Consider the following 24,666-nt stretch of genomic DNA (forward strand, 5'->3'; position numbering starts at 1 on the left):
GGTTGTGAGGCATTGGGATGGGCTGCCCAGGGAAGTGGTGGAGTCACCATTCCTGGAGGTCTTTAAAAGATGTTTAGATGTTGAAATTAGCAATATGGTTTAGTGGAGGACTTGTTAGTGTTAGGTCAGAGGTTGGACTCGAAGATCTTGAGGTCTCTTCCAACCTAGACAATTCTGTGAAAAAATCAGTGACTTTTGGGGAGTTAAGCATCCTGAGGCAGACCAGGCTGCTCCCATGGGGGCTGCCCGCTCTCCCTGCCCACCCCGGAAGAGCCAGCGGGCTGCTTTTCCACAGAGCCTCCCGCACAGCTGCTTTGGGGTGAGAAAAGAAACTTTTGAGCAAAGTAATGTGCCCAGGTGCCCGGAATTTAATCCCACGGCGAGGCACCACCTCAGCCCGCTTCCCTCGGCGGGGGGGAAGCACGCCCGGAGGGAGGCAGGGAAGGGGAGCCCCGGTCAGGACGGACCCCACAGGTCCCCCCGCTTCTCCCCTCATGCCCGGGGCCGTCCCCGTGTCCCCGGGCGGGCGCCATGGCGCTAGCCCCGCCCGCCCCACATGACTCCGCCGTCGGTAGAAACTTTTCCCGTCCCGCGGTTGGAAAATGGCGGCGTAGGAGCGGGGCTCCGGCATCCCCGCCCGCTCCCCTACCCCCGGCTCCGCCATGACCCGCTGGGTCCCCACCAAAAGGGAGGAAAAATACGGCGTAGGTGAGGACCCTCCCCGCCTCCCCCCCCCTCCTCTCCCTCCCCGTCCCCGCCTGTTGCGCCGAGCCCGAGGGGACCGGGCCGGCCTCAGCCGCTGCCCCTTCGGCCGGGGGCTCGCTTTTTATTTTTGAGGGGCTGCTTTTTGTTCTTTCTCGCTCTTTTTTTGCTTCTTTCCTCGAGCCTTGTGGACCCGAGAGGGTGTAGAGCTAGCCCTGCACCACTGTATTTTTATATATATATATAGTTTTTTAAAAAATATATTTATTCTTTATGCAGGATGTGCGCCCCGTCCCGCAGCTGGGCGTTGGGCGGTGCAGAGCCCACCCTGTGGGGTGCGCGTCCCCAAAACGGGGCTGTGCGAGGGGAGTGGGCACCCCAATCTGTAGGAACAGGCACCCCAATCTGCAGGAAAATCCAAGGGCTTCCCCTCTGGCTGCTTCCCGAGGATCCATTTCGTCCGCCGCCCCAAAACAGAGGGGAATTGTTCTCTGCCGGAGGCTGAAACGCCTCTCGGATGTGGAGCTGAGCCCCAGTGCGTGCTGCCGGGAAGGCCCCGTCTTCAAACCGGGGCGTTTTGTTTTATCCAGATGGGTTTTTTTAGGGGTTGAGGAGGAGAAAACTTTATTGGCACGGGTGAGAGCTTTTGTCCTGGGGAAGGAAGGACCAAACCTGGCTGTTCCAGCTGGAAAGGAGAAGCGGAGCGTCTGCTGCTCAGCTCTGTGTAGTTCTGGTGTATGCCCACGGCTAAGCCTGGTGTAAACAAATTGAGCAGGAAAAAGGGAATTTGTGGGGGTGCGTAGAGCCCCAGTGAATATCAGGGATGAATTCTGTGTGTGTACATCCCTAGGAAGTGTAACTCTACAACAACAAACTGGCTTCGTGGTGTGGGTGCTGTAAATTTGGTGCCAGGGATGCAGAGATGATGTGGATGGCTGGTGCACAGACGGCTGTGGTGGGGTGTGGGACAGGTAGGGTGTTCCCGAAATGCTGCCCTACAGATGGCATACAGTGGGGCTGTAAACCCAGTGACACCGGGGAGAAGTGCTGTGTTATAGGGCTGGCACCTGGCTCTGATGGAGGGGATGCCAAGGCTCCGGGAGCTGCTTTTGGGACGGTGAGAGTGAGAAGGTGTGGAAGCAGCTGGGCGGATCTTCATTTTGGGGTGAACTCTGATTATCTGTGGACATCCCATGTGGGAAACTGGATGTGTAGTGGGCAAACTAGACTTAAACATAATTAAAAAAAAAAAAAAACAACTTATTTTTTTTCCTGGTTTCATAAAGCACGGGATTATTTTCATGTTGGAAGTGTTCTGAAACCCTAATCCTTGAAAAGGCTCCGGGTCCTCAGCAGAGAGGAGCTCAGGCTGCATTTTGTTCGTGTCGGCTGCCCTTGGGAGTTCTGTCCTGGTTTCTGTGACAGCTTTGCTTCTCCTCGGATAGTTTTTTCTTTTTCTTCAAGTTAGTTGAGGAGGATGATCCTTAGTGTCGGTATTTCTCTGATGAACCGCAGGGTGCGAGAGTTGGAAGGAGTTACAAAGAGATTAAATGGGATTTGAAGTTAATTGAACACCAGTTTTCCCTGTTAGGCGTTAAATGCGGGGTTTGGAGATGATTGCCTCTTTTCTGCATTGCTGAACTTCCTCCTGATGAAGATTAATATTCCACCTGGTTACGTGCAATTTACACACCTGCATGTAGTTAAAAAGGGCACTTCTGTACCCAGAGAGACTTCAGAGATTTTGTTTTTTTTTGGTTAGTTGTGAAATTTGCAGGTTGTGGAGAATCAGAGCATAAGTTTTAGGCAGTCCTGGAGCAGAAGCAGTGAGCGCTGGCGAGGTGAGGGGAGCACTAAAGGAGTTTTCTTCCCAACAACTTGCCCCGGCTGATGCTGGAGGCTAACAGAGGCACAGCGTGGTCTGACAGCAGGACAGAAACATCGTCCGTACCGAGCGGGGCTGTTTCTGAGCTGCCCTCTGAGCGATGCCCAGCCCTGGTACGTGCAGTGTACGTACAAGTGTGTGCATACGATACACCTATGACACTTTGTGTGACTTTTCCCTTTTGAGCAGCATGTTCCTGTGCACTGCTAACTTCTGACATCCCAAGGCTTGCTGTCGGAGACGTGCTTGGAATAAATGACGGAGGCAACGGGTGCAAGCGCTCTGCACACTGCTCTTCCTGCTCGGCCAGCCTCGTCCCGCGGTGTGGAGTTCCCAAACGATGTCCAGGATAGGCACGAGCTGAGCGGCCAGCCCTCGAGGAGGAGTGCTGCCACGCCGGCACACAGCTTATCTCGGCGCGCAGTTGTGAGCGTGACGCAGTGCCACTTCCTCAGAGGGCCTGGGGCTCGGTGCGGGGAAGGCTGTGGGTCTAGCGGGGTGCTGGAGTTATGGGGTGCACATACGGGGGCCTGCTGGAACAGGGAAATGGACAGATTCATTGAAGCAGCTTTTCTCCACTCCTGACATCATCAATCCTTCATCTTCAGTGTGATGTGCGGCTCTGCTTCATCTCTCATCCCGTGATTGTGGCTCACCTGGGTGCTCTCGGGCTTTCCCTGGGTGTACGGGGCACTGCAGGTACCTGCGATGGCATCTGTAGGTCACAGTCCTTAGCCAGGACCTTGCAAGCTGCCCACGTGCACAGAATTCGGTGTGGGTTTCATGTTGCCACATGCACTGTTAAAGCAAAACATCAAAAAAAAAGTAACAGCAACACCACCAAACAAACAAACAAAACCCATGAAAAGAAGGGATTTCACTGCAAGCCACACCTTTGGAAATTGGCGTTTTCGCTTGTTACTGGTCAGTTTTGGTTGCCCTGTGACAGGGGAATTGACCTGCCTGGCTTTGAAACAGGAGGGGCATCGGCAGATTTCCAGGTCAAGGCGCTTTAGTGCCTCTTGGAGTTGGGATGGCTTTTCGAAAGGCATACACAAAAGTATTTTTTAATTTTTATTATTATTTCTAAGGGAGTGCCCTAGCGAGTTGGTGGATGGAGCGGAGTTACGAAGGTGTGCATGGCCTGCAACCTCAGGTGTGCCCTTGTAATGGCTCTTTGAACAGAGGGACAGGAATTCGGTAAGAGTAATGCCATCTGAGAGCACGGGAGCTCCTCCAAGTGAGTGCTGGCTCTTTGTTTCTGCTGTGCGAGGAGGGGCTGAAGCTGCTGAGGGCAGATTTCAGGTTTGCACAAAATGCAGTGCTTGCGGTCTGCAGCTGTGGTGAGACGGTGGCTCCTTCCCTTCGTTAGCGAGAGCTGCTGGTCCTGTGCTTTCAGATTTTTGCCTTAAAACGGAGGAGGAAAGGGTTTCAGGAAGTCGAGGAAGATGTTTTACTGCTGTTATTCTGCGAGTGATGTTCAGAGCTGTCCGTAAGGGCGTTCAGGGTAGGTACCTGCACACTCTGGGTTTGTCCCAGCAGTGCTGTGCCGTGACCTCCAAAACCAGTGGAGGAAATGTGTGTATATGTGGTGTTTGCTCGTGTATTTATCAGTGCGGTGCTATTTTGAGGAAGCACGTGCAGGATTGCTCTCCAGGAGACATCAAACCTCGCTGCGTGCCCAGCCTGGGGCTCGTGTGTGATCCTGCGCTGCGCCTTCAGGTTCCCTGCCTGCTGGAGCCGGTTGCAGGGCTGGGAAGGGACCCTCGAGATCTCGAGTTCTCCGTTGCTCTAAGAGTTTATCCACTATTAATTAATGCTCTCACTCCTGGAAGGAAAAGGGAAGAGGGAATCTTTGCACGATGAGGTTTTAAGTTTTACATCATGCATGAGTGTGGAGTGACGGCAGGACAAGGTCCTGATTGGCGAAGGGTTTGGGTTTGGTGTTAATTCAGAGCAAAAACCATCCCTGAATTCCAAGTGGTGCCTTAGTGCGTGTTGCAGTCCTCCTGTTTGGCCGTTCCTTGCCATAAATGTTAGATTTAGGCACTCTGAGACAATCCTAGTTTTGCCGTACTTGGCCCAGCTTTCTTGGTATGTATTGGTGTGAAATGAATGCATCTTCTTTGTACGTAGGCAAAACTTTGAGGAAAGGGGGAAGTAAACAGAAAGCCAGCTGAAGCCAGGACAGCACCACCAGGAAGTCTTCCTTCCAGCCTGCAAGCACGGGGAGAAGCATTTTTTGGAAATAGCTGTGTTTCTGGAGTTTGTCCAGCGCTGGCCGTGGCCCGCGTGCAGGATATGCTTTTGCTAATCCTTCAGGAGTCCCCCAGGACTGAAATCCAGTACGTCGTGGTAAATACCTGAAGATGTGCCTCGCTTCGGATGAGTGCCTGAAAGCCAACCCAGGTGAAGGAATCGAAGCTCGGGCGAGGAGCTCGTGCTAATCCTGTTTGGAAGCATTTGCCATGATAACCACGTCGGGCTCCTCTCTCCTCTCCTACTTGCTGCACCTCGGAAGCTCTCCCAAAGCAGCCGCTGGTGGCAATAGTCATTTATTTATTTATTTATTTTTTTTGGAATAATGTTTTAATGAGTTCCTCAATGAGTTGCTGAAGTTTTCTTCCTCTAGCTTGGAGGAAAATTGAAATTTATTTTAGCATAAACCTTTTTTTGAGGTGTTTTCAGAGGTTTGCAGCTGGTTTTACCGAAGGAGTTGGAGGAGCAAGATGCCGTTGTCACCCCGCAGAAGAGCCGAGCTCTGTGGATCCGCTGTGTGATCTCGGAACAGGAATGGACCCAGGTGCCTGAGGTCAGCGTGCTGGTGGGCGTCATTGAGTAAAGGTTGGTGCTTGGATTTTGGAGAGCGTTCAGACCACGAAATGCGGAGACCCGGCGCTGCCACGCACCCCAGAGGCTGCTGAGGCATGGAAATGCCTCCTGGAAGCTCGTGCGTGCTCTGCGTGTCTTCCTTTCCCTCCAGACAAAGCACGGAAGTGCCGGCACTGCTGGATTTGAAGCCCGACGTCACGGAGCAGCGTGCGCTCAGGGATCGCAGCGGGGCAGCCAGGAAGGAGGAAGCTGGTGCTGGACGAGGAGCTCCCGCTGCTGGATCCTCCCCAAACTGAGCTGGTGCTGCTGGGGGAGGCGTGCCCTGAGCTCTGGATGTGGAATAAAAAGGGATGATAGAAGAAATCAGATGGATATTGCTGGTGCTTCCAAGTGGAGCTTCCAAGTCCTGACACGGATGGTGAATGATTTAAAAGGCCGCGTGCTTCCAGAGATCTGCTCTTAATATGAGCCCAGTGAACAAATCGTGGCCCTGGAACGGCTGCAGGTTATCGAGGCTCTTACTCCAATGCATTATGAGCTCTCGCAGAGGGGTTTCTCTGTGATTTTATTAAGTAGAAATATGGCTGAGGACATCGCTGTGAGTCAGAAGAGTCGCAGATAAGGGTGTGTGGGAACCTTCAGACTTCTTTGTGCCTAAATCTTAGGCTGCTGTCGCAAGATAAGAGATCGGACAGGCTCCTCCTGTGGGTTTCTTTGCTGTTTCCTCCCAGTTTGTGGTCACGCATGAGGTTGCCTGGCACCACTCACCCAGTGGTGTCACCCCATGTGCTGGGGGGAGACGGGGTTTGTCTTCGGAGATTTACACCTAGGGGAGATGGAAAACTTATTCGAGCTGCTCACTTTCCTTCCAGGAACCAACTTTAAACCCTTTTTTACTGTGCATGGAGGCTGAATCATTAGGGCAGCAGAATGCATCTGCACTAAATGTGCTCTTTCACCTCCCGCTGTTGTCCTGCCTGCCTCTTTCGTGCCCACCAGCTTTTTGGATCGTGGTTCCTGGGTCGTGGCCGTCTCCCGTGGGTCCTGGGGCTGCTGTGACCACGAGTGGAGCAGCCTCCTGAAATCCCCAGTGCAAAGGCTAAGTGGTGTAACTAAAACAACTGTTTTACTGCTACCATCATCTGTAAGTTGATTTAAAGGTGGTGGGGGGGTTCTTTTTTATTTTAGCCAAGCGGCTGGCAGGCAGAAAGAAGAAGACCATGCGATGGGCAGCAGCAAGCTGAAGCCAAACGCCGAGTTCCTCTAAGCCTGGGCTTTGCCAGCTGCTGTTTGTGAGCACTGGGTCCTTTGTAAGTGAGCGCAGTGATGTGCCAGCACTGCCAGGGCTGCGAGCAGTAGGGGAAGAGCCTTTTCCCAGAGTTTGCAGTGTTTGGGGTGTCCTGATGGGAACAGGGGTGTGCTTGCCCTGAAGCTTTGTGGCTCAGAGCTATGTCCCGGGCAGTAGTTTCCACAGTGCGTGACTCAGAGGGGCAAAACCAGCATCCCTGGGGGTTTGGTGAGGAGCCAACTATTCTCTTGGTATTTAACACTGCATTTTGTTTGTTTGTTGGTTTTTTACGTTTCGCTGTAACTAAGGGATTAAAAAAAATTGCAGACATTTCTCCGGATAAGGGAACAGCTGCAGTCCCTTCAGATTGCCTGGCTTCAGCCCTGATCATCGCTGCCCTAAAGAGCTCAGGGGCTGATAAAGCTCTGGACACGTCGGGGAGAATCCCCTGCTGTTTGCAGAGGGGGGATCTCGGCACTAAGGATGGACTGCCCGCCTGCAGTGTGCCCGGAGCACTGCTCACCAGAGTTTTGGTCGTACAGGCAGCCTCGTAACAGAGAGGAACGTCTCCTTAGCAAGGTGTTAGGTGGAAAAGAAATGCCTGGAGAAGCAAGTGAGTCCTCGAGGAGTGCCCGGAGTAATTTGTGTGGAGTACTGGGTGCTGAGCCTTACAGGGAAAACAAAAGGCGGTTGTTTGGGTATAGCTGGATGAGCACATCCTAAAAAAGTTAGCAGAATCGCTCACTTGTGCTATTGTTTACGTTTTTAGAAGTTTTTGTGGTTCAGCTGGTGTTTGAGCTTCCAGCTGAAAGTATTCCTGAAGTGGTGCATGAACAGATTTCCATTGATACCTTGCCCTCAGAGGCCCCTGTTTGTTTTCCGACCCGTTTGAGTCCAAGTGCCCACAGCTCGGGCTGGGGACGTGCAGGAGCAGATGCAGGAAGCGTAAATCTGAAGTGTTGCAGCTGTAAGTCCAGGTTCCTGCTGAGCAGAAAGGTGAGGAGTTGAGCTTGCATGGGCACATCTTCCACGTGTTCCCCTACTTCATTCCTCCTTACTTCCAGGAGGTTTGTATGCTTGATTTACGGAGAGAGGAAGAAGTGACTCCAGGTTTTAAAGAGCAGGAATTTGGGTTTTTCTTCTCCCTGTTTCTTCCAGCATGAACATACACTAAAAGGCTTGTCCCTGGGTGATGTGGGGCTTGTGTGGCCACGCAGATTCCCCCGTGGCAGCGCCGGGAGGGAGCACGTTGCCAGCAGCGGGGCTGGCCCGGAGAGCCTGGCCCTAAAGCCCCGAGTGCCTCAGACAGGGACTCTTTGTTCAGGTTAGCTGCTAAGGCGATTCTCTTGCTAGCCTGAAAGCCACCCGAGTCATGTGGTGTCTTCTTGATTCGGAGAAAAAACAATTTTTCCCTGTTTTTGCAAAATGCCGCGCTTCTCTTTTAATGTATTCGGCGCTGGTTGAGCAGCATCCGTGGCTGCACTCTCACATTAACTCCTGGGTAAGATACAACTTCAGGAAAATACCGCGGTGCCTCCTTCTGCGATAGCCCAGCTGCTGGGGAGAAGAAAAAGTGTTGGTGGATCCCACTGCAGCTCTTAGCAGGTAATTCTTCTCGCTGGCTGTGATTTCTGAGAAAGCAGAACAAGTTCCTCGGGGATTGTTTGACTGTGGATCCGTGCTCGCTCTTTGTACTTGCTGCTGGAGACAGCTTGAAGGACTGGGAGACAAATACGGCGATGGCAAGCGCAAACAAATGGATCGAGGTTTGATGTGTAAAAGCTCACAGTTTCTTCTCTCCTTCCCACTGTATAAACTTTCCTGAGAAAACGATGCAGGAATCTCGATGTTGTTGTTTCCTGGTAGAAATACCGAGGAGGAAGAGCAGAGTAGGAAATGAGAACTCCTTCCCATCACCTCATTTTCGCCTTGCTTGAGGCTTTTTGCTCTGCATCGTCAGCTCCGTGTTGCGGTGAATGGTGGCTTGCAGGGGCTGTTTGTTTGCTAACCATTTCCACAGTAGCACGACAGCAATTTTATTGTGTCGAACTCGATTTTTATAGTCCATTGGAACGGCTGTTAAAATATAGCTGTGACACGAAGCTCACTGCTGCCGAAATGCCTCCGAGAAAACACCCTCTTCACCAACGTATGCTTGGCGTGACAGGGACCTGCTGCTGTGGTACGGGGCAGAGCTGGAAGGAACGGGGCTGGTGTTAAGGGGCTGGATTGTTTTTGGCACCATCCTCATGTGGGGAGAGCTGGGCTGTGTTCTTGAAGGGTTTGGGGTGGCAGCAGCGTCCCTCCCGTGTCACCTCCCATGCTGCTGCAGCCCAATTAAACAGCCTCACATTGACTCATCACCGGCTCGTACATGCTTGGTCCTGTGCCAGCGCTGACCGTAAGCTGAGCTAATTATTTCCTCCTCCCAGACTCTTTAACTCTTCCTGCTTTCTCGTGCCCAGCACGTACTTCAGCACATTTTATGCACAGCAATGTCAAAGTGCAGGAAATTTGAGGGAATGTCAAAAGTCACTTGCTCTGTGAGTCCATGCTTGCAGATGACAGATGCCAAGACTTGGTTACGTTTCCATTTTGTCTAAATCAGCACCTTGCTGTTCTGCAAACACCGGTTCGAAGAGCTTGGGTGGTCTGATTGCTTCTCACCTGTGATGCGTTTCATTCAGTGGACTTGATTCAAAATAATATTTTCTTGATTGTGCTTCTGGTTACCTCTGCGTTACGGCACATCGTTAATGCCATCAGAGTCGATGACCATCTCTCTTTTTTTAGTATTTTGAATGAGAGTTAAGTGTCAGGAAGGAGGAGGGAGAAAGCTGGTAAGAGTGGGCATCTTCAACTCCATAACTAAGGAGTCTGTCTTCAAAGGTGGGAGTAGCAAAACCGAGAAGTTGAAAGAATCTAGAATAAGTCCAGAATTCTTTTATTTTTTTATTAGGACAGGAAGAAGTGAGCATCTTATCCTCTCCTATTTGATCTCTGCCTGAAGGATACAGCAGCAGGGCAGTGGTTATGCTTCTGGAAGGAAAATGACTTCAGCTTTGTTTTTGTTTTCTGGCCTTACAAAGTCTCCCCAGTTTACCAAGCCGTGCTAGGTAGCAATAAGGTCCAGATGTGCTGCGGAACATCTCGCTGCCCTGTGCTGCCGTCTTTTTTTTAAGGGTGTAAAATAAAGCTGATAGTTTGGCAATGGCAGCTTGCTTTCCTTCCCAAGTGTGAAATGTTTAATACAAACTTCAATGTGAAGTAATTCCAGGGCATGGTCACATTTTTATGGTATCTTGGCTATCTCAGCTCTCATACAGAGAAAAACTTCCCTAGCGTATTACCTTTGTTTGCTTCTTACCTTTTATCCTCCATCCTCTCTTTCATTTTTCTAGTTCTTCTAACACGTGCAGATTAATGAGTGCGGTTCTTCAGCGGTGTTTGTTTCCCATTCTTTACAGGTAAATGGGTTTTTAACGCAATTACTGTAATGCCCTGTTCATTGTTCCTTTCTTTATCAACTCGGGGCGCTGAAAAATTGCTCTTTTGGTGCCCACACTGATCCTTTGCTTTTGGCATTTCAGCCCTTGTGTGCAGGGCTGCTTGGAAGGAGGAGGATGGTGAAGGCAGCCTCCGTGTGCCCCCAGTACTTCGGGTAGCTCTTGTGCGTGGCTGCTTAAGTTTTCTCTGACATGAGTCTATCCCTTAAGGAGAAAAGGCATTATAAATTAAATTCTTTTAGATGATAAGGAGCAGGGTACTGAGTTGCAATAGGAAAGGAGCTGCTTCGGTCGTGCCAGTTCAGTCCATGTGGGGAAGAGGAGCGTGGGGATGCTGTGTTAGACCACAGTAACCGGGAGATTGACTTGCACTGGCTTAGCCACGCATCTTTTGGTGCTTAAGTAAGCGTGTTCCTTGCTTGTGAATTGTTGCAAAGACATCTTAGGAGCCCAGTTATAGGCTACGTAGCTCGTTTTCCAAAAATTCAAGCACAATGGGCAGGCCTGACGTTAGATGGTGCAAATATTCCTAATGCTTCGTTCAGCTTACAACTCCCCAAGCTGAAAATCTGTCGTGCTGAGAGCTGGATTTTCCAAATTAAGCCAAACTTTTTTTCCTTTTTCTTTTTTAAAGCAACTTGTACTTAAAGTACTTCATGTTTTAAACGTTGATTCGGTGTACAGGTGTGTGTGTGTTTTTTAATAAGTCTTCCCTCCATGGCCACCACTCGTTCAGCTGAGGTCAGTGGGAGCTGTCGTGGGCAGTAATTACTTCTTGATGGCTTTTTGTCATCTTCAGTCCCAAGAAGTGGTCATTACAGTGACGTTCACGTTGCCTGACCCTCCTCGCTGTGACAGGCAGCGCTTCGCACTCCTGGGTATCAATTTTGTCTCTTCTTCACAGCTGCCTTTGATCCTTAATGCTATTCAGCTTCGATGCTTGAGAAATGGTTGGCTGAAGTGTGAACATGGTACTCAGCTGGTTTCAATCTGTCAGGGTGTGAATTTTTCCTGATTTGGGCGCCTGGTATTAGGCAGCGAGATTGCTCTCAGGGGCCGCAAGGCCTCGGATGGGTTTGTTCCTGCACACGGCGAGCACCCAAAGGTTCATCTCACTGCGGTGACAGCTGGGACATCCAAGAAAGCAAAATAAAGCCCAGGAGCCCGGATTTAGAGATTCTGTGTGTGTGTGTGTGTGTGTGATTTAGGAGCTGAGCTTTAACCATCCAAGGTCGGAAGAGTTCATATCGTACAGGTCTTTTTAATGTTTCTCTGCTCCGAACAGTTCAAAATGGTAATTTTGGTTCGTGTTTTCTCACAGAACGCTCTCCTCCCATGGAATAGCAATTACGGCTTTGAAATCCTGCTCCAGATACCTGGCAGCGAGGATTTATCTCTTTGTAATAATGAAAAAGCTAATAAAAAAATGAAAACAGGAATAGCTGGCTGGGCTTGTTTTGATGTCAATAAAACTATCACTTTCTAAAACCTTCATTAAATCCTGTTATTATTAGTCCTGCAGTCCTCTTGATCTGTGTACTTTTTTTACCTGAGTGTCCTTCCCTGTATTCTTTAGGATCCTGTGTTCTTTAGGATCCCTCTGTTTTCTCTTCTGTATTTGTTGCTTTTTCCTACCTTTTTCGTTTCGTATTCTTTTCAATTTTGCGCTCAGATGTTATTTACTTATTTCTGAGCTCCAGCCAGAGGAATACAACTCAGAGAAGGACCAACGAAGCGTGTCGTGTCTTCATTATTGTCAGCACCGTAAGCTGGAACTTGATAAACCCTGGCAAATGACAAATCGCTGGAGGCTGAGCGGGGAGCCGGGGCCTGTCCCCATGCTGGGACCTGCTGGCTGTGCCCTGCTCGTGCACTCGGGGCTAAACTGGTAATCAGATTTGAGATGAAGAAAGTGTTTTTCACCAGCTACCAGTTTTTTAGGTGGAATTTCAGGGGCTGGCCCTACTGGGGGGGCCATGTCCTCCTGGAGGACGTGGCTGTGGTGAGCAGAGATGCGCCTGGGGCTGGTGGCACGGTGCTGTGTAAGTTTGCTTTTTGGCTTCGTGCTGTAGATTTTCAGCTGGAGGCTTTTTTTGGAAGCCTTTTGTGACCTGTAATGAGCACGGCATGTGTAGCTGCCGTCCTGTGAGCTCTGCGGATATCCTGCAGGTGGGGAGGCTGCTCTGCTCCCCGTGGGATGTGTCCGGGGCTTTCTCTTCTTTAACATCCCAGAGAGTGCCTGGAGCACCTGATCTGCACGCAGCCCCCGTCCCTGGAAACTGGTGTGGAAGGAGAAGGAACTTGGCTGAGGGATGGCAGAAAGCTTGGAGATAACTTGGTGTGACCCCATGGCAGTGCTGCGATACGAGGGGGGTGGCTGGCTACTCCCACCAGTGCCAGGGATCAATGGGGCTGCCTCTGCCACTTGGGATTTCTGAAATCACAGAGTCCCAGAAGGGGTTGTGTTGTTTTTAAATACGGTATTCATGCAGTAACTTTATGAACGATTGAGAAATCATTCCTTGATACAGCCGTGTAAATTGGGGTGTTCTGAAGACGTTTTATAGGTTTGCTGCATGTTAACCTGCAAGAGCAGGGTTCATACAGAACTGCATCAGATTGCCACAAAGTGCTGGAAGCAGACAAGGCCAACAAGAAATTGAATGTATTGTTATGGAGAAACAGAGCATTATGAATAAACTGGGAGACTATCTTTAAAAAGTGGACGTGTGGCTTTTGAGACATGCTCATGAGGAGATACGAGTGAAATGAGGAACTTGACCAAAGGTGGCCGAAGCTGTACAGAAGGATTGAACGTGGCAATAATGCATCATAAAGTCATTTGTGTTGAGAAGTAAACATCTTGAAAGCTGTGTTTGCATGTGCTAACAGCAGTGTTTTCTCTGTCCAGCCCTTTATAACTATGATGCCAGGGGACCAGACGAACTCTCCCTACAGATCGGCGACACTGTGCACATCCTAGAAACATATGAAGGTAAGCCTGCAAAGCTTGCATTTTCAAACCATTGCTCTTACAATTTCATTGCTTTTCTGCTCGTGACTTTATCGTCCCATATTATCAGGTGATGAATTGCTTGCTTTCTTGCTAAAGGACAAAACACATTATTTTTAATGAGCCCAGAATTATCCAATGCTAGATGTGAACGAAGAAGCGTGCGGTCGATACCTGGTGAATACCCATTTCCTTTTCTATGAAAGATGGATGTTCTCACAGCTTTATTTGTATGGATCGATTGCAGTATCTATCCCACATTTAGAGAAATGATAGATGTTTTTGGGATACCCATGGGTAATGCAAAGGAGCCTGCTGCTAAAAGAAGTTTAATCTGAATTTGAAAGTCACCTGGGTCCTAAATTATTTACATCTCTTAGAAGAGATGGATACATGTGTTGCAGTGCCACGGACTGACTTCAGGCTTTTCAGATGCTTTGCTTGTTTTGACATTAAAGCTGCAGAAGCGTTACATTTACCAAAATCTTTCCGCCTTGATCCATATAAAAGGGAATGTGAGTGCTGAGTTTGATAATCACCAGAATGTGAAAATTGTCATAGCACTTCTCTGCTTTCGCTTGATCCAGTCGTGAGCCAAGTAAAATACAGCTCTTTCATTATATCCTTGACTTCAACGTTAAGGCATGCTGCAGCCTGGAGAGGTACAAGTAGCATTTAACTAAACTGTCTGCGCTGAAAATACTGTAACAATTCTTGTCTTGTGCAAGTGTGAGTTGCTTTAATGTACGAATGCAACTTGTTTGGTTTTGGTGACACTGATCTGGTACATCTGTGTGATAAAGTTGTTTTAGGTATTGCCTTAATAGTTGTTGGTTTTTTTATTGTTACATTTACTAAACTGATGTTATTTCAACAGAAGTAACAAGCTTTATTCATCACTATGAGCACATTAATTTTCTTCTTCGGTTGGCATTTCCTTACAGGGTTCAGCTTGCCACTGCAATGGCAAGTGACTATGCAAAGTAGTCCTTCCATCGTTTCATATTATATGATTTAATAATCATCTTTTAATGCAAAAAAAAAAAGTACATGCAAATGGAATGATTTAAATACTGTGCAGCTTTATATTTTTATGTATAAGTAAACGGGTTTATTTGATGAATGTGGGAGAAACTTTGAATCTCGAATAGGGTATGTGAAACCGTGGCTGCTGCTAACTTAATGGGATGGTGGGGATGAGTCGCTTTTTCCCTTAGACTTCAATAACAGAGAGGCCTCTGTGGTCTCAGCTCATGGTTGTTTGGCTTTGGGCACATGGGATGAGTTTACGTTAAAAGAAATGCAAATAAATTAATGTTCTTCCAAAGGTTTTATACAACAGTTGCTCATTACTTACCTGCTGTGATGGGAAACGAGGTGCTGTAATTGTTACCTCTCCCCACAGAGCTGTCATTATCGGGTAATTATTTCAGCTTTTTGATCTCCAGGTTCCTCTCCCCAGAATGTGTGCAGCTTGCCCTGCAGGTGTCTTGGTGTTTGCAGCCTCCTGGTGCCCCAGAGGGCTGTAGGGGCCCGGTCACCGAGTCCCTCATGTCAGGGGATGTCCGTGTCCCTCGGGTTTGGAGCAGGAGCTTGTAGTTGGCTGCTTCTCCGAATCCTATTTGTCATGATGAAGTGTTAATGGTAAATCTTAGTCCCCTCTCCGCAGACAGAATGGGTGAGATGAGGGCTGGGTCTCGTGGGCGATGTCTAGGGCTTCTGTAGGATCCCAGTGGGATGGGTTGCAGCAGGGACCTGGCTGAAAACTTCTTAAAGTGCTGCTTAGAGGGCGAGATCATCTCCAGACGTCCCTTCCAACCTCGGCCATTCTGAGGTTGTGTGATCGATGTGGAAATGCAGAGCTTTGCAATTTGTTACCGAAACGCTTTCATCTCTTAAAATTTAATCAAAGAAAACATCTTTTTCTCTGAAGGTTTGTACAAATATCTTTATGTGCAGATTGTGTAAAGATTGAGGCTTGTTGCAGGCAGCCCGGATTTTTATCGATGTTAAGATATTGGTAATGAATGTGAGCACTCATTGTTAAATCTCAATGCCTCTGCTCTGCCAGGAAGCAAAGAAAAGAGGGAGCTCATTTCTCACACTAACAGGGAGAGAATAATTGATCTTGAAAGCCAAATTAATGTTTTTCTTTCAGGTGGAATTGCAGAGGATTTTATTTTTCAATTAGAAAACTTCCTCTCGCACTTTTTAATGTGAACCTTACAGGAAAAGGCAGACAGCAAAGCCGGGTGACTTCATAAACAGCTTTCATGTGGCAGGAGAGAAAGATTGTTTTCCATAGCAGATGTCCCAGAACAAATATTTGCCTCTTTCTGAAGTAACGCTGGCCTGATCTTTGTTTTTTTAATTCTCTGTCTTTGGTGGAATAGGCAAAATGAACATATAGGTGCATCATTCAAGAGAAACAGCGGAACCTGCCAAATTTTTCCCATCCTGTGCCTTTGCAGCTTTAGCAGAGCCAGCTGCTTCATTTCTTAGGTGGGCATTTCCTTGGCTGGGCATTTCCAGCCCTTAAATCCCGTGAGCTTTTTAAAGGGGAGGCTGGAAACCCTGTAACACGTAACCAAGCCACTTAAAAGCCCAGGTCGCTTTCAAAAATCCGGATGGCATCAGGCTGTCCTCCTCTTGCTGGCGTTGTGTCTGAAACCAAATTGGCAGTAAATAAAGTGAGGAGCGTTTGCGGCTGTTTGCTGGGTACTTCACTGAGGTGTCTGACATCAGATGTTTGCCCTCTTTGCTCTCCATGTTGTTTATTTTTGCCCTCCAAAAAAAATAATGAGGTTATCAGGGACTAAAATTAGGCAGGGCCACCTTTTTAGTGTCACTGACACCCGTTCATGCACGTCCCGGTGTGGCGGCTGGGTAGGCCTGCCCCAGGAGCCCCGCTCTACTCGGTCTTCCCATTCTTTGCTGAGGTCTGTCGACAGATGGATTTGCTGCAGTTTGAAGAAAAGTAGCGATTTTGTGACTTGAATTCCTTCATTTCATGTCTCTGGGGGAGCTGGTGGGTTTCGGAGTGCTCGTCTGCACGTGGAGAACTTTCTTTTAGTGGATGGAGAGCTGTGGAAGTGAACAGGCCGCGTGTTTGGGGAGGTTGGTTAGAGATGATTTCCCTGTCACATTTCCCAGTGGTGGGGTTTTTAAAGCATTTAAATGCTTTAAGGAGCAGTGCTTGGGGTCCTCATGCCGATGCTGTGCAGAGCCAGTCCCCACCGGGATGCCCTGGAGCAGTGTGCAAGTAACTTCAGACCCACAGAGCCTTTCCCCTCTCTGAATTACCTGTTCCTAGGCTCTGATTGTTATTTCTGATTGTTTTTATGAAGCTGTTCTGTTCTTTATCGTGTTTTTATTTTTTTACAAACTCCATCAGAGCCTTCTCCTGCTTTTGTGTTTTGATTTGTGAACTGTAAATCCCAAAGTATTCTGGTTTTCTGATGAGGTGACAAATGGCTAGTCTGCGCTTGAGAACTTGCATTTGATGAATTTAAATAGGTTTTTAATTCAAACTAGGTGAACAGTATGTACCTGTGAAGTTAATGCTCTTAAGTTGGTTTCATTTATGTTGGTAAATTACCAATTAAAAGGAAATGCATCACAGTTAAACACATCACGTAAAATACCACCTCTGTCACGCAGCGTTCTCCATCACTTTGTTCATCATCACTCGGATTTTGTAGCTTTCAGAGGAAGCTTTGTTGTAGCTGGGATATGAATTCTGTAGAGAATTGAGCTTCAGGAGTGTGTCGGTGGGGGACAAATCATGTTTGCCACACAAGGCAAGGGGCTGTTGAGCTGGGAGGGAGCAGTTGTTGGGCCACATGAATTAACACTTCAACGCTTTCTCCCTTTTTCCTCCTAGGTTGGTACAGAGGTTATACACTAAGGAAGAAATCCAAGAAGGTAAGTGTTGCCTGAATGGACAGGGCTGTGTGGTGTAGCTGAGCTCATGGGCACGCCGTGTTACCACCTTGTGATGATCCAGTGTGTCTCCACTGCCCTCTTAACTGGGTGCACTGCCGACCCGTGCTGAATATGATTTTTTTTTACCAGTTAACTGGAGCTTGCTGCAGCAAAGCCTGAAAACTGACTCGCATATCTGTTTTTTTGCAATGTAAGGGTGGATGTACGCATGGTTACTCTGGCTGGGTGTGTATCAGCCGTGTTCTGCAGTAACTTGTGTGCCAAAGTCCCTGCCCTTGTAAAAAGTTAAGAGCTTCACAGCCTAGTTGATCTCCTTAAAGGCTGACATTTTGCTCTGCTATCTGCTAAACAATGTATTGCTTGTAAAATGCAATTCCGTCTTGGGAAGCGATGAGATCCACGTTGTGATTTTCAGTCATTCTCCATGAGAGGGGCAGTAATCTTCTGCTGTGCAATTTTGCCTAGTTGTTAGGCTTCAAAGTGTGCGTAAAGGGCTGCTGTTTATAGCAGCGTTCCTGAAATAGTGAAGGAAACAGCATGAGTGCTGCTTGCAATGTTTTTTTAATTTTATTTTTATTTTTTGCTTTACTTTGTGTCAGCAATTAATCAGAATTGCACGATTTTTCTTTTGTTTCTTTTTAATTTTAAATTAAAACACACAAAATTTGCACGTTTGCATGCAGAGGTATGTTTTAAGTTGTGCTTTCAGACATGTAGGAACAGAGTTAGTTCTGTGGTTCATCCCACCCATTTCCTAACCAGGCCCGTTCTATGTTTTTTCTACTCTATTTTGATATTTTCTTTTTTTGGAGATAGACTAAATTTCTTACAAACCATATTTCGTGAGCGTGCCTTGTTCAGCCTAAGCAGAAATTATGCATTCCTCTTGGCTTAAATTAATTCCAGGTGTTGCTGAATTTGTACAACGGAAACTAAACGTAGTAACTTTTTTTTTAAAAAAAAAACATAAACAAACTGATTTTGTGATATTGTAGTGAGCTGCAACCACTAAAATGGTTGTACTGTCTGTTGAAGAGGTTTTTGGCTTGTAATGCTAATGATAAGTTGATGATAGACAGTACATGATACAAAGTTTGTGAACTAATGGTTGTGATGCCGGGTGACTGTGTCCTGTATGTCCACGTGTCCCTATTTGTGTCACCCCAAATGAGCCAGGCAGCCCAGTGTGATGCATGCTCTCAACCCATATTTGTTTAACTGGGAGCCCATAAACCTTGGAGAAAACACGTGGGGAACAGAAGTGATACCTTACAGCAGGAGAAGAAAGCTTGGTTAGACCTGAGGAAGAGCAAATGGCAGGACCTGGATTATGGGTGGAATGTCATTCTAGAATACATTTATATCAAATAATTTGTCTTTAATGCTTTCAAAAGCAAGACTGTCCAAATTTGCACATGTGTACGATCACTTAGAACAGGCCAGCTCTGCTCATTTCAGTGTGGTGGAGTCTCTCCTTGTTGAGGTTGCAATAACACCTTTGTAAAAGGGCCTGCAATATAATGTTTAAATACACATTTAAAAAAAAAATTCTGATGCTTAAGAGGATGTGAACACCTCTGTGTGGACCTGGCAATGTATCTTGGTGGGTTGGTAGGGAATAGATATGTTGTGTGCACCTGGCTATTTCAAATAACTTATTTCCTTTCTCTCCTTCCCAAAGGGCATATTTCCCGCCTCCTATATTCACCTTAAGGAAGCAATAGTTGAAGGAAAAGGGTGAGTTTCATTTGAAAAATCACAAAAATCCATTTTTCTGTTGGTATAGATATAACCTCAGTGCGTTATCGGATAACTTGCACTTGTTTCCAGTTAGTTACTGAGCTTATGCCAGTGCTGTGTGTGTTTGACAAGCAGCTCACCTTGGGCTCAGGGGTCTGCTGTCGGAGCTGCACCCAGCTTAGCTGCAGCTTCATGGAGCTGAGCAGCTCTGCAGTGATGAAGAGCTTTGGAAGAGCACAGAATTTACCAGTTTGCTTTGTAGGTTTTATTAGTCCCTTGATTCGTGGCTACTTAGATAAAATTCATCCAGCCCATCTCCATTTTAGTTCAGATTTCACTTTTCCCAGCTTCGTTTATCTTCCAGCCCTTGAGTTTTAATAATTCAGCCTGGTCTGCTAAAAGAGGGCTTTGATTCGAGATACCTTCCTTTTTATGCAGATGAAGTTTAAGTCGCTTAATTCCCCCTTCAGTAAATCTTGAGGGGTTGGACCCCTCACTGACAGCTGTTATCCAGGCATTGTTTCCTACCTTGCAGAGAAGCTCTGCTGAAGCGCTGCCTTCCAGCGAGGGGTGGTTGGCTTCTGATCCTCCTGCCTGATGTGTGAGGCTATGAGTAGTTAGTGCTTCAACAGATATAAAATCTTGGATCCTTCTATGTCAAATCAGCATTGCTGGACATGGATTAAAAGTTCAAAAAATCGGTGTAAAAGATACTTCTTAAGAAAAAAGTAGAAAATCAGGAAAAAAAAATGAAGTTAATAAATAATTAGCTAGGTATGAAATGTAATGTAACAGGATTAAAATACTATATTCCTTTGTGCCTGATTTATTTTTATACGCTATTAAATATGTAAATGATAAAACTGCTAATCATATGATTGCTGCATAATGACATCTTTCTTGCTGATTACCGAACTACTTTTGAGTACCCTACTTCTGAAATATTAAAAGACCTGGCTGGTGTTTCATCCTTGGATGGCACAATTTTAAAACAAGCCATACAGAAACTTAATGGTAACGACCTGCATGCTTCATTTTCTTTGCAAGACCAATAGTTTTGAAAATCAATTGGGCGTTGTGGCATTGTGTGTGCTGTACATCTGGCTTATATCTTGGCTGCTTCGTGTATGAGCATCTCAGTAGCGAGTGGTATGGTGAGGTATGTGTTGGTGTCTTGTGACTATAGAAACAAGTGGGGAAAAAGTAGTGAGCTCAATAGCGTAGTCTCAACCCTATTTATATATATCCTTTACAGATATATCCTCTACGTCACAGGGCGGTAGTGGCGTGTGCTGCTTCTCCTGTACATGATGATAGATTCTTTGCTAGCTTATGAATATGCAGTGGTGTTATTTTGAATCTGTCATTGCTGGATTGGTTTTGGAAATGACCGGTTCCTTCCTAGAAATGACTCTGCTGTCCTACCCCAAGCTGTTACTTAACTCTGACTTTTTTTTTCTTGTCTTTTTAAGACAACACGAAACAGTCATACCCAATGAGCTCCCGCTGATTCAGGAGGTTACCACAACGCTCCGGGAGTGGTCCATAATATGGCGGCAGTTATACGTTGTGAGTACCAATCCCATTCAACACACACAATACTCCATGGTTTGTGACAAAAGTGATGCCATGAAAGGTACCTTGAGAAGAATGAGGAACCTGTTAGTGGATTTCTCCTTCTCTTACTGTTTCTGAAGGCTGTTTAATGTTCAAGCAGTATTCAGCATCACCTGTGTTAAGGCACAAATCTCAGTAGTGATTGCTTGAATACTTTCTAGAACACCGTATTTCTTGGCAGAATCAGATTTTTAGAGTGATACCTTGATACAGCAGTAATTTGTTGAGCAATTATGACTGACTAGATGGAAAATCCTTTTTTATGAAGTGGTATTATCCAGAATACACCAACTTTTTTTTTGAGATGATAGATTAGATTTTTCCAAATCTACAGACAATTGCAGTAAAGAAATAGAGAAGATTATTCTGAGGGCAGTTGTTAGGGCAGTTAATCTTTGTGAGGAAATTTGAATATTTGATGTCAAATTCGTGGGTATAAACCTCTACCTTTGAAGATTCGTCCATGCAGGCCTTTTACATGTCATTGTTCTTGCACTTGAAGTTGATTAATTACTTCACATATATTGACCTTAAATTGCATGCTTTAAATTAGTATTTTTTTATATAAGTTCTAAACACATGATATACTCCTAGGAATTTATAGCAGTAAGCATTTCAAAGTTCTCAGATGAGTCAATAGAAAAATACAGTAGCTATGAAACTGCACAGATGAACGCAGTCATAAGTAAGGTATAAGTTATTTCACTTAAACCTAAAAAAAGGTGGTTCAAACGTAAACCAGTGTTATATTGTTGAAGATAAGGTACCCTAGCTCTGACTTCTCATGCTCTGATTGTGTAAGGTCACTATCATGAAATAATATGAACGTTAAAGTGTTGCATTTAAAGCCTGGCTTAATGCAGAATATCTATTCCTTTAACGTTCCTTATATTCCTGAAATCTTCAATCATAAAAACAGAAGCTGTATAATGAGGAGTGAATATTATAACGTTACTGAGACCACGAGCTAGCACTAAGGACTATTGCTCTTAATACACGGAAACTGGCGATGGCAAGAAATGAGAAACTACAGTTTTAATGTGCCTAGTTTATACTTGGTTTACAGTTAAAGGTTATTTGAAGGTAGACAGAAACCAGTATTTCTGAGCACCTGACCCAAAACCCATTGCAGCTAATCAAGTGTCCTATAGATTTAAGTTGGTTTGAAGCATACCCATGAAAGTAAAAGTTAAGATCAAAAATAGTGTGCTGGAAGTGGTCCTGCATTGCAGTAGATGAAACGAAGGACAATATGCTATATGAAAAGAAACACTATATGTAAAGAGTTTTAATGTGACACGAAACTAGGGAGGTAAAGTGTTGAGGATCAGGGAAGAAATAAACGGGCAGGAGTGAAATAGGAGCAACAGTGCAGTGAACACAGGGAGAAGCTGAGAGAGATAAGGTAAGAGCATTTGAGAGAGATTTTTCTTTTTTTTAATAATTAATATGAATATAGAACAGAGAGAAAATTAAAATGTCAGTAGAACCAACTGTTTGGTAAACAGTATATTGGCCAGATGGTGAAACCTGTGTTAGTATTTACCTCTTGTTCCACTGCTGCATGTTACCGAAGGCAGTGCAGATTACGTTTTGGCCCTGATGTCTCTTTTTGAGTGTGTGTTATCCTAATACGTAACCTGGTAGTGCTTCATGCCAGAGAAACACTGCTTCCAGAACCTGCAAAGACTTGGTTGAGGACGTTGTCAAGTTTCCCTAATGTGGGAATCACTTGGTCTATCTGCTCATGTGTACCATCTCCATGGTTGTGTATTTATTTCTGTGGAGACATGAGCAGCTGAGGAGTGTTGCTTCACTAAGAGCTTTGAATTCAGGAGCAGGCAAATGGGATGCTGCCAGTGGCCTCCTTTCACTGGCAGAAAGGCTTCCAGTCGTGGATACAGCTGTAGTTTGAGTAGGTACATCATTGGGTGAGTTCTGTGTCATCATTTATATCTCAGTATAAATTGAGATGGGAGGTTCAAGGGTTTTGATTTTGGTTAACTGGAGATAACAGGTGTCAGACTGGTCAGTTACAGACTGGAAGGATGTTCTGCGTTGTCCACATCTTGCATATCAAGCGTCACAAAATGACCATGGCTATCCCCTTATTCAGCCCACAGTTTGTTTTTGAATGCTGAACAGGCTTTCAGTTCTGATTTGCAGATAGTGGAGGAAGTGGCATGTTCTTCGTCTTAGTAGTTTGATTGCCTGCAGCACTGAAAATCATGAACCTCTTTCTCATTTGAATTTGTCTGCATTTAGCTTCCAGCCACAGGAGCCTGTTGTGTCTCTCTCTGCTACATTAAAGAGCTTTTAATAACTGGTATTTTCGCTCTGTGAAGGTTCTCACACTATAATCAAGTCAGCTTTTTGGTAATCCGAACAGACTGAAGTCTTTACGTTTCACAGTTAGATATTTTTTTTTTCCCCCTGAGTCTTGGAGTCATATTCTTTTCCTGCACCTGCAATTTTTTGTTGTCTTTTGTAGGTAGCAGAGTGTTTAAACTTTATTTTAATTATTTAATTCTAGTTGCTTTCAGTCAAATAAGGCCCAGGTATAGTCTGAACGAAGGATAGCTGTGCGTAGCCTAAGTAATTTGGTGATGTAGGGTTTTTAGGAAGATGTATTCTTAAGAGTGTATTGAACTAAGGGCTTAGCTAGATTTTGAGGGTTATGAAGATTGCTTCTGGGTAAGATCAAAGCATTCAGAGCCTTAGCATTGTCCTTTCCTTGACATTGTCTTTCACAATAAAGACAGGCCATCGTGCTGTAACTTTGGTTTTGCACAGTACTGTTCAACTGCACTAAAACTGTACTTTTGTGTTGTTCAGACCAATGTCAAATTTTCTTCTGTGGTTGAAGATTTGGTCTTTAGTCTCTGAGTATAAAATGCTCTGGAAAAGGCCATTTTCAGTGTGAAGCTTTTTCTTCCTGTGTTCTCACTTAGCTGTGTGTTGCCAAGGAAAGTTTGCACGTGCTGTTGTGCACCCCTTAATATCCCTAGTTCCGCTCCTTGTAAACAATGAAGGTATTTAACTTTTTCTGTAAGACTTTTTGGGCTTTCCTGGTTTTCTGCTTGCCTTCAGATGTTGTTTGTGCACTCGTTAGGTACAAATGCACTTGGCTTTGCTCACTGAGGAACTGTGAAGTATTTTTCTGAAGATTTAACTTTGTAGGGGTGGTGGGTGAGAAAAGGATTCTCTAACGCATTGCACAAGGAGTGCTGCAGAACCTGAACCTCTTGTTATTACAATGCACTGCTTTTAGTTCTGCTCTATTTGTTATAGAGAGTCACTAACAGAAGGGACGATATGAACCAAGAAAGCATCATTTCATTCAATGCCTGTTTCCCTTGTACCCTTTTAAATGCATATTTTCTAATAGTAATTTATTACGTGTATTTAAAGGATGTTCAGAACGCTTCAGAACTAACTTCTACCCATTTTTTCCCCTCCAAACAGCAAGATAACAGGGAAATGTTTCGCAGTGTACGCCACATGATATATGATCTTATCGAGTGGAGATCTCAAATACTCTCTGGGACTCTACCCCAAGATGAGCTCAAGGAACTGAAAAAGAAAGTGACTGCAAAAATTGATTACGGAAACAGGTTTGTGAGCAATATTTTCCAAGTGTTTGTGCTGAAAACCAGATCAGCTTTGTATATTACACCTTAGCTATCAGTGATGTCTTACAGGTTTTTTTATTCCTGTATTTATGCAAATATAATACTAATATATTAAAACTCCTGTTACAGCATGATAAAGAATGAAGTTGATATAGCGTCTTTTTAGTATAGAATTGAGTATATAAAATCATATATTAAAGTAGAATCAATACAGAATGCTTCATGACACTATACATTTTATATTGGTATGAAGTTGTGATTTTTCTTTAAGGTCAGTAAAAAAGTGCAAGTAGTGCCTCTGTTCAAGATGTAATTTAAACTCTGTTTGCTTGTGCAGCATAAACAGTTGTTGCCTTCTCAATGCCACCAGCTGTGTGTGCCCTGAAGTCACTTATGCTGTAATGTGATGTTGAAGGATTTGGCTCAGAAGCAGAGTTTGGCTCGTTGTTGCTCTGTTTATGTAGTATGTGGCTTGTACGAAAAGATTACCAGATTTAAAAAAAAAA

The 24,666-nt window shown here is 45.6% G+C and overlaps 1 protein-coding gene across 3 annotated transcripts in view; it reads left to right on the forward strand.

Annotated features, from left to right (window-relative positions):
- Positions 1-475: 475 nt before the first annotated feature.
- DOCK1 (dedicator of cytokinesis 1) overlaps positions 476-24,666 on the forward strand; it is a 259,267-nt gene continuing 235,076 nt past the window's right edge. The window contains exons 1-6 of one of the 3 annotated variants that reach the window (XM_038180995.2): positions 476-708; positions 13,125-13,208; positions 17,110-17,150; positions 18,853-18,908; positions 20,384-20,480; positions 23,994-24,142. In XM_038180995.2, the coding sequence (XP_038036923.1) occupies positions 663-708; positions 13,125-13,208; positions 17,110-17,150; positions 18,853-18,908; positions 20,384-20,480; positions 23,994-24,142 (473 nt within the window). In that variant the 5' untranslated portion in view covers positions 476-662. The remainder of the gene's footprint in view (positions 709-13,124; positions 13,209-17,109; positions 17,151-18,852; positions 18,909-20,383; positions 20,481-23,993; positions 24,143-24,666) is intronic. The other 2 variants (XM_038180993.2, XM_038180994.2) reach the window with 2 other exon arrangements.

The sequence above is a fragment of the Anas platyrhynchos genome, chromosome 6, assembly GCF_047663525.1.
Source record: "Anas platyrhynchos isolate ZD024472 breed Pekin duck chromosome 6, IASCAAS_PekinDuck_T2T, whole genome shotgun sequence".
NCBI classification, from domain to species: Eukaryota; Metazoa; Chordata; class Aves; order Anseriformes; family Anatidae; genus Anas; species Anas platyrhynchos.